This window comes from Pseudophryne corroboree, chromosome 1, assembly GCF_028390025.1.
Source record: "Pseudophryne corroboree isolate aPseCor3 chromosome 1, aPseCor3.hap2, whole genome shotgun sequence".
Taxonomy (NCBI): Eukaryota; Metazoa; Chordata; class Amphibia; order Anura; family Myobatrachidae; genus Pseudophryne; species Pseudophryne corroboree.
Window position 1 is genome coordinate 616,752,191 of NC_086444.1, and position 9,595 is coordinate 616,761,785.

The 9,595-nt window shown below is 48.5% G+C and overlaps 1 protein-coding gene across 2 annotated transcripts in view; it reads right to left on the bottom strand.

Moving 5' to 3' along the window:
• Positions 1 to 875, bottom strand: part of MAP1S (microtubule associated protein 1S) — a 158,271-nt gene extending 157,396 nt beyond the window's left edge. The window contains exon 1 of one of the 2 annotated variants that reach the window (XM_063914428.1): positions 802 to 875. Coding sequence is in view for 1 of the 2 variants with exons in the window: in XM_063914427.1 (XP_063770497.1) it covers positions 439 to 553 (115 nt within the window). In the remaining variant the exon portion in view is untranslated. Of the gene's footprint in view, positions 1 to 438; positions 619 to 801 lie in introns of those variants that run through there. The other variant, XM_063914427.1, reaches the window with a different exon arrangement.
• Between the last annotated feature and the right edge of the window lie 8,720 nt (positions 876 to 9,595).

The following is a 9,595-nucleotide window of genomic DNA, read 5'->3' on the forward strand; positions in this document are numbered from 1 at the left end:
GAAGACTTGGGCGGTAATGATGTGGACATAATTTCACCTCAAAGTTACTTTTTCACCCAACAACTTCTCTGAAAGCTAGAACTAATGACTGCACAGTCCAACAACTAGTAACTGACAGCCACAGTGATTGTGCAAAGCAGAAAATAGAGGTTATGTTTTGGGCTGCAGAGACGAGATAGATAGATAGATAGATAGATAGATAGATAGATAGATAGATAGATAGATAGAGTGAAGGGGATTTCACATGCATTGCCTGTAAGGCATATTTCCACTGCAGCCCAAGCAGCATCAGACCGTGCATGCTGTAGCGGCCAGTCAGCAAACCAGGGACTCCAGCAATCTGCACTATACAGCACATCAGATCAGAGCAGCACTGCGACTAACATGGCAGAGTGCAGCCAGGAACAGCATATGCATAGTCACACCCAGGCACCTCACCTCTTTTTAGTTCGCTCACCGCACGTTTGACCAGCCCTGGCCCCCGGCAGATTTCACCACACACCACTAGACTGGAGCAGCAAGGATGCCCCGGACCCACCCGAGCCGCCGCCATCTTGTATGTGACATCAACACGCACAGCTGCTGCTGCACGGAGAGAGTGATGTAGACAGCGGAGGTCAGTCAGTCAGCAGCCGAACCCGCCCACGGAGGAGGCAGCCACAGCTACACCCACCGAAAGACCCTTGGTGGCAGCGTGCCCTAATCATCTACCCGATAATACTGAGTGTGAGAATGCATGCATAGTGAGTCAGCTACAGGACGCCTATAGCCGGGTGTCAGAGAGCTCAGGGGTGTCCTTACCGCAGAGTGTGCTTTACAGTGCACCACAATCAGTTCCATACACATGCTGTGACAGTGATGCCCCCATCGTGATTAGCAAGACTGGTCCGCCATTTGCATGGCTTTTATGCAAAAAAATATAAGTTTGGAAAAGTGTCCAGTAAGCAAGCGGCACATGCAGAGCCGGCCATAGGCATAGGTAAACTAGGCAATTGCCTAGGGCATTTGATATGCCTAGGGGCATCATCAGCTTCTGCTGATTACAATGATATGCGGCATGCCTATATTCTGTATGTAGCATTTCATATGCAGATACAGCCACAGTCTCACACAGTATATAGTCATGCTGCATATCAGTTTAATCAGCAGAAGCTGCTTGTGCATCCTAGCCACATAGCAATGCAAATAAGATGCATTTTCATAAAAAAAAAGGTGCCCGACGTTAGCATTGATGCAAGATTTGTGAGGACACATCTGTATCCAAGCAGAGGCAGAGGTCACAGTGTTAGTGGAAGTGTGAGTGCTGTGTGCATGTGAGTGGGTTGGTTTTGCAGTAGTGTTCGGATTATGTGTAAGGAGCATTATGTGTGTCATGTAAAAATGCATTAATAATGTGCAACATATGTGTAAAGGGCCACTATGTGTGTCATTATGTGTATAAATGTGCGGCATATGTGTAACAGGGTACTACTGTATGTGTGTCATTATGTGTATAGGGGCACTAATAATGTGCAGCAAATGTGTAGGGGGCACTATGTGTGTAATGTGTATAAGGGCATTAATAATGTGCGGCATATGTGTAAGGGACATTATGTGTAAAAGGGCATTAATAAAGGTTGTCATAATGTGTAAGGTGCATTATTTTTATAAGGACATTAATGTGTCTCATATGTGTAGGGGGCATTACTGTGTGGAATTGTGTATAAATGCATTACTAATGTGTGGCATTATGTGCATAAGGTGCTCTACTATGTGGCGTTGCATATAGAAAGGGCACTACTGTGTCGTCTAATGTGAATAAAGAGCAATAAGGTATGGTGTAATGTGAATAAGGAGCAATTCAGTGTGATGTAATGTGAATAAGGGGCTCTACTGTGAGGAGTAACGTTTATAAGGTAAAGTGATACTACTGTGGGATGTAATATGAATTATGGACACTATCGCAAGATAAAATGTGAATAAAGTTGCAGTACTGTGTAGCGTAATTGGAATTGGGGTTACTATTGTGTGGCCATGCCCCTTCCCAGCAAGAAGATCCCCCTTTTTGGGCTGTGCGTCAAATGTGCGAACTGTTCCTATTTAAAAAATATAGGGGGTACAAGGACTACTATGGGTGAGGGGTGATGGTGCTGGGAAAGAGGTGCAAGGTCAGAGGCAGAACCAGCGGTGGTGCTAGGAGGCACCAGGCAAAATCTTGCCTAGGGCATCATATTGGTTAGGGCCGGCTCTGGGCACATGGCTTGTATCATTCATTTGACCACCCCTCTACTCTTATTTCTCTATCGTCCTAAGTGGATGCTGGGGTTCCTGAAAGGACCATGGGGAATAGCGGCTCCGCAGGAGACAGGGCACAAAAGTAAAGCTTTTACAGGTCAGGTGGTGTGTACTGGCTCCTCCCCCTATGACCCTCCTCCAGACTCCAGTTAGATTTTTGTGCCCGGCCGAGAAGGGTGCAATTCTAGGTGGCTCTCATAAAGAGCTGCTTAGAGAGTTTAGCTTAGGTTTTTTATTTTACAGTGATTCCTGCTGGCAACAGGATCACTGCAACGAGGGACAGAGGGGAGAAGAAGTGAACTCACCTGCGTGCAGGATGGATTGGCTTCTTGGCTACTGGACATGAAGCTCCAGAGGGACGATCACAGGTACAGCCTGGATGGTCACCGGAGCCACGCCGCCGGCCCCCTCACAGATGCTGAAGCAAGAAGAGGTCCAGAATCGGCGGCTGAAGACTCCTGCAGTCTTCTTAAGGTAGCGCACAGCACTGCAGCTGTGCGCCATTTTCCTCTCAGCACACTTCACACGGCAGTCACTGAGGGTGCAGGGCGCTGGGGGGGGGGCGCCCTGGGAGGCAAATGAAAACCTTTAAAAAGGCTAAAAATACCTCACATATAGCCCCAGAGGCTATATGGAGATATTTACCCCTGCCTAAATGTACTAAATAGCGGGAGACGAGCCCGCCGAAAAAGGGGCGGGGCCTATCTCCTCAGCACACGGCGCCATTTTCTGTCACAGCTCCGCTGGTCAGGAAGGCTCCCAGGTCTCTCCCCTGCACTGCACTACAGAAACAGGGTATAACAGAGAGGGGGGGCAAAATAAATGGCAATATATTAATATAAAAGCAGCTATAAGGGAGCACTTAATCATAAGGCTATCCCTGTCATATATAGCGCTTTTTGGTGTGTGCTGGCAGACTCTCCCTCTGTCTCCCCAAAGGGCTAGTGGGTCCTGTCTTCGTATAGAGCATTCCCTGTGTGTCTGCTGTGTGTCGGTACGTGTGTGTCGACATGTATGAGGACGTTATTGGTGTGGAGGCGGAGCAATTGCCAAATATGAGGATGTCACCTCCTAGGGGGTCGACACCAGAATGGATGCCTTTATTTGTGGAATTACGGGATAGCGTCAACTCGCTTAAGCAGTCGTTTGCCGACATGAGGCGGCCGGACACTCAATTAGTGCCTGTCCAGGCGCCTCAAACACCGTCAGGGGCTGTAAAACGCCCCTTGCCTCAGTCGGTCGACACAGACCCAGACACAGGCACTGATTCCGGTGGTGAAGGTGACGAATCAACCGTATTTTCCAGTAGGGCCACACGTTATATGATTTTGGCAATAAAGGAGATGTTACATTTAGCTGATACTACAGGTACCACTAAACAGGGTATTATGTGGGGTGTGAAAAAACTACCAGTAGTTTTTACCGAATCAGAAGAATTAAATGACGTGTGTGATGAAGCGTGGGGTGCCCCGATAAAAAACTGCTAATTTCAAAGAAGTTATTGGCTTTATACCCTTTCCCGCCAGAGGTTAGGGAGCGCTGGGAAACACCTCCTAGGGTGGACAAAGCGCTAACACGCTTATCAAAACAAGTGGCGTTACCCTCTCCTGAGACGGCCGCACTTAAAGATCCATCAGATAGGAGGATGGAAAATATCCAAAAAGGTATATACACACATGCAGGTGTTATACTACGACCAGCTATTGCGACTGCCTGGATGTGCAGTGCTGGGGTAGTTTGGTCAGAGTCCCTGATCGAAAATATTGATACCCTGGACAGGGACAATATTTTACTGTCGTTAGAACAAATAAAGGATGCATTTCTTTATATGCGTGATGCACAGAGAGATATCTGCACACTGGCATCACGGGTAAGTGCTATGTCCATTTCGGCCAGAAGAGCTTTATGGACACGACAGTGGACAGGCGATGCGTAGAGGAGTTATTTGGGGTCGGTCTATCGGATTTGGTGGCCACGGCTACGGCCGGGAAATCCACCTTTCTACCTCAAGTCACTCCCCAACAGAAAAAGGCACCGACCTTTCAACCGCAGCCCTTTCGTTCCTTTAAAAATAAGAGAGCAAAGGGCTATTCATATCTGCCACGAGGCAGAGGACGAGGGAAGAGACAGCAACAGGCAGCTCCTTCCCAGGAACAGAAGCCCTCCCCGGCTTCTACAAAAGCCTCAGCATGACGCTGGGGCTTCGCAAGCGGACTCGGGGGCGGTAGGCGGTCGTCTCAAGAATTACAGCGCGCAGTGGGCTCACTCGCAGGTAAATCCCTGGATCCTGCAGATAATATCTCAGGGGTACAGGTTGAAATTAGAGACAGAGCCACCTCGCCGTTTCCTGAAGTCTGCTTTACCAACGTCCCCCTCAGAAAGGGAGACGGTTTTGGAAGCCATTCACAAGCTGTATTCTCAGCAGGTGATAGTCAAGGTACCTCTTCTACAACAAGGGAAGGGGTATTATTCCACTCTTTTTGTGGTACCGAAGCCGGATGGCTCGGTAAGGCCTATTCTAAATCTGAAGTCCTTGAACCTGTACATAAAGAAGTTCAAGTTCAAGATGGAGTCACTCAGAGCAGTGATAGCGAACCTGGAAGAAGGGGACTTTATGGTATCCTTGGACATCAAGGATGCGTATCTCCACGTTCCAATTACCCCTCACACCAGGGGTACCTCAGGTTCGTTGTACAAAACTGTCACTATCAGTTTCAGACGCTGCCGTTTGGTTTGTCCACGGCACCTCGGGTCTTTACAAAGGTAATGGCCGAGATAATATTTCTTCTTCGAAGAAAAGGCGTATTAATTATCCCATACTTGGACGATCTCCTAATAAGGGCAAGGTCCAGAGAACAGCTAGAGATGGGTTTAGCACTATCTCAAGAGGTGCTAAAGCAGCACGGATGGATTCTGAATATTCCAAAATCCCAATTAATGCCGACAACTCGTCTGCTGTTCCTGGGGATGATTCTGGACACAGTTCAGAAAAAGGTTTTTCTTCCCGAAGAAAAAGCCAAGGAGTTATCTGACCTGGTCAGGAACCTCCTAAAACCAGGAAAGGTGTCTGTACATCAATGCACAAGAGTCCTGGGAAAAAATGGTAGCTTCTTACGAAGCAATCCCTTTCGGCAGATTCCATGCAAAGGGATCTGTTGGACAAATGGTCAGGGTCGCATCTTCAGATGCACCTGCGGATAACCCTGTCGCCGAGGACAAGGGTATCCCTTCTGTGGTGGTTGCAGGAGGCTCATCTATTGGAGGGCCGCAGATTCGGCATGCAGGATTGGATCCTGGTGACCACGGATGCCAGCCTGAGAGGCTGGGGAGCAGTCACACAGGGAAGAAATTTCCAGGGAGTGTGGTCGAGCCTGAAAAAGTCTCTTCACATAAGCATTCTGGAACTAAGAGCAATCTACAATGCTCTAAGCCAGGCGGAACCTCTGCTTCAAGGAAGACCGGTGTTGATCCAGTCGGACAACATCACGGCAGTCGCCCATGTAAACAGACAGGGCGGCACAAGAAGCAGGAGGGCAATGGCAGAAGCTGCCAGGATCCTTCGCTGGGCGGAGAATCACGTGATAGCACTGTCAGCAGTATTCATCCCGGGCGTGGACAACTGGGAAGCAGACTTCCTCAGCAGACACGACCTTCACCCGGGAGAGTGGGGACTTCATCCAGAAGTTTTCCACATGCTATTAAACCGTTGGGTAAAACCAATGGTGGACATGATGGCGTCTCGCCTCAACAAAACACTGGACAGGTATTGCGCCAGGTCAAGAGATCCGCAGGCAATAGCTGTGGACGCGCTGGTAACACCTTGGGTGTACCAGTCGGTATATGTGTTTCCTCCTCTGCCTCTCATACCAAAGGTATTGAGGATTATACGGCAAAGAGGAGTAAGACTAGTGGCTCCGGATTGGCCAAGAAGGACTTGGTACCCGGAACTTCAAGAGATGGTCACGGACGATCCGTGGCCTCTACTTCTGAGAAGGGACCTGCTTCAGCAGGGTCCTTGTCTTTTTCAAGACTTACCGCGGCTGCGTTTGACGGCATGGCGTTTGAATGCCAGATCCTAAAAGGAAAAGGCATTCCAGAAGAAGTCATTCCTACCTTGATAAAGGCAAGGAAGGAAGTCACCGCGAAGCATTATCGCCGTATTTGGCGAAAATATGTTGCGTGGTGCGAGCAGCGGAGTGCTCCGATGGAGGAATTTCAACTGGGTCATTTTCCTACATTTCCTGCAATCAGGATTGTCTATGGGTCTCAAATTGGGATCTATTAAGGTTCAAATTTCGGCCCTATCAATATTCTTCCAAAAAGAATTGGCCTCAGTCCCTGAGGTCCAGATTTTTATCAAAGGAGTACTGCATATACAGCCTCCTGTGGTGCCTAAGGTGGCACCGTGGGATCTAAATGTAGTTTTAGATTTCCTCAAATCCAATTGGTTTGAACCACTAAAGAATGTGGATTTGAAATATCTCACATGGAAAGTGACTATGTTACTGGCCCTGGCTTCGGCCGGGAGAGTATCTGAACTGGCGGCTTTGTTTTATAAAAGCCCTTATTTAATTTTCCATTCGACATAGGGCAGAGCTGCGGACGCGTCCGCATTTTCTCCCTAAGGTGGTATCAGCGTTTCACCTGAACCAGCCTATTGTAGTGCCTGCGGCTACAGACGACTTGAAGGACTCCAAGTTGTTGGACGTTGTCAGAGCCTTAAAAATATACATTTAAAGGACGGCTGGAGTCAGAAAATCTGACTCGCTGTTTATACTGTATGCACCCAACAAGTTGGGTGCACCTGCTTCTAAGCAGTCGATTGCTCGTTGGATTTGTAACAAAATTCAACTTGTACATTCTGTGGCAGGCCTGCCACAGCCTAAATCTGTTAAGGCCCATTCCGCAAGGAAGGTGGGCTCATCTTGGGCGGCTGCCCGAGGGGTCTCGGCATTACAACTCTGCCGAGCAGCTACGTGGTCAGGGGAGAACACGTTTGTAAATTTTTACAAATTTGATACCCTGGCAAAGGAGGACCTGGAGTTCTCTCATTCGGTGCTGCAGAGTCATCCGCACTCTCCCGCCCGTTTGGGAGCTTTGGTATAATCCCCATGGTCCTTTCAGGAACCCCAGCATCCACTTAGGACGATAGAGAAAATAAGAATTTACTTACCGATAATTCTATTTCTCGGAGTCCGTAGTGGATGCTGGGCGCCCATCCCAAGTGCGGATTATCTGCAATACTTGTACATAGTTATTGTTAACTAATTCGGGTTATTGTTTAGGAAGCCATCTTTCAGAGGCTCCTCTGTTATCATACTGTTAACTGGGTTTAGATCACAAGTTGTACGGTGTGATTGGTGTGGCTGGTATGAGTCTTACCCGGGATTCAAAATCCTCCCTTATTGTGTACGCTCGTCCGGGCACAGTACCTAACTGGAGTCTGGAGGAGGGTCATAGGGGGAGGAGCCAGTACACACCACCTGACCTGTAAAAGCTTTACTTTTGTGCCCTGTCTCCTGCGGAGCCGCTATTCCCCATGGTCCTTTCAGGAACCCCAGCATCCACTACGGACTCCGAGAAATAGAATTATCGGTAAGTAAATTCTTATTTTCTGTGGAAGTGGAGCGCGTAACTTTGCAATCGCCAATAAAATTGCACCTCTCGGGAAAATGTATTTCCTAACCAAGATGGTTGCCGATAGTGTTAACAGCCTTGCACAACGCCATCTTGAAATCCCCCTCTAAATCTCGACAGTCGGCATGCTGACAAGCAGGGACTATTCCCAAGGGGCTTTGTTGCACTCCCCCTTATCGGTATGCTGACAGCCTGGATCCCAAGCGACAGTAATGCATACCCAACCCGTATGAGCAACATGGTGGAGGATGGATGTCCTCCTCTTAGGTCCTGAGATCTGCGACTTCACCCAGCAATAACCAGTGTTACAGTGCACAGCGCTAGGAATGGTCATCTGTCAGTTAACTATCGATGTTACCATTGGTGGTTAACCTCGATGGATTACAACCATCTAGCGGGGACGGCTGGTGCTGCATGTTTTACAGGAGCAACTAATTCCATGCATGCCACGGAAGCCTGAGGGTGAGTGGTCCACATGGGATCCCAGATTGATTTTTTTTTTGCCAGCCCCAAATCAGGTAAAAAAGCACTGTCCCCAACAGTATTCAGCTTGATAGATACTCCTCAGGACATGCTGAAATAAAGCTGATTTGGTTGAGGGCAGTCTGTTGCCACTGACTGCTCATACATTGCCCCGCATTTTGGCATATTATCTTGTAGTCATACATTGCTCTGCATATTGGCATACTATCCTGTAGTCAGGGCCGGCTCCAGGCCTACTAGTACCCTGAGCGAGAACATGTAAAAGTGCCCCCCCCCCTTCAACCCCTATGTGCGCGCTCCAGTGAAAGTGGGCGTGGCCTCTGGAAAAGTGGGTGTGGCCTCATAACTTCATATTATTAGACTATAAATAAATATATTTTCACACCCCCTCTACGCACACAATTAGCAGCCTTACACATAGCCACAGTAGTGTTCCTTACACATAATGTCTCCAGTATAGTGCCAGATACACATGTCTCCAGTATAGTGCCAGATACACATAATGTGCAGTGCCAGATAGACATGATATGCCCCCCGCTACACATGACATGCCCCCCAACAGTGCCAGTTACACACAATATGCCCCCCAGCAGTGCCAGCTACACATGATAGTGTTCACTTTCTAGGGCAGGGTGCTGATCACAGGGAGGGCACATTTTTAAGATAGTAGGGCAAAATGATGTACATACTGTAATGCTTGGTGCTCATCTACCTACATGGTAAAGCATGGACAGTTAGCAAAAATTTAGGAGCGTTGCTTCGTGGGGAAGGGGCGTGGCCACATAATAGTGGCAATTCGCATTACACCACACACTAGTGCAGTTAATACACACTGCACCAGGTAGAACCTCCTAGACACTTTGCGCCAGGCAGAGCACGTTAGACACTTTGCGCCAGGCAAAGCACGTTAGACACATTGCCTAGCCACAGACGCCTAGCGGGAACACTACATGATATGCTCCCCAGCCGTGCCAGCTACACATGACATGCCCCCCAGCAGTGCCAGATACATAAATGGCCACACAGTGCCAGATACATAAATGCCCCTACAGTGCCAGATCAATGCCCCTACAGTGCCAGATAAATGTCCCTACAGTGCCAGATAAATGCCCCCACAGTGCCAAATAAATGCCCCTATGCCCCCACAGTGCCAGATACATAAATGCCCCCATAGGGCCAGATATGTCCCCACAGTTCCAGA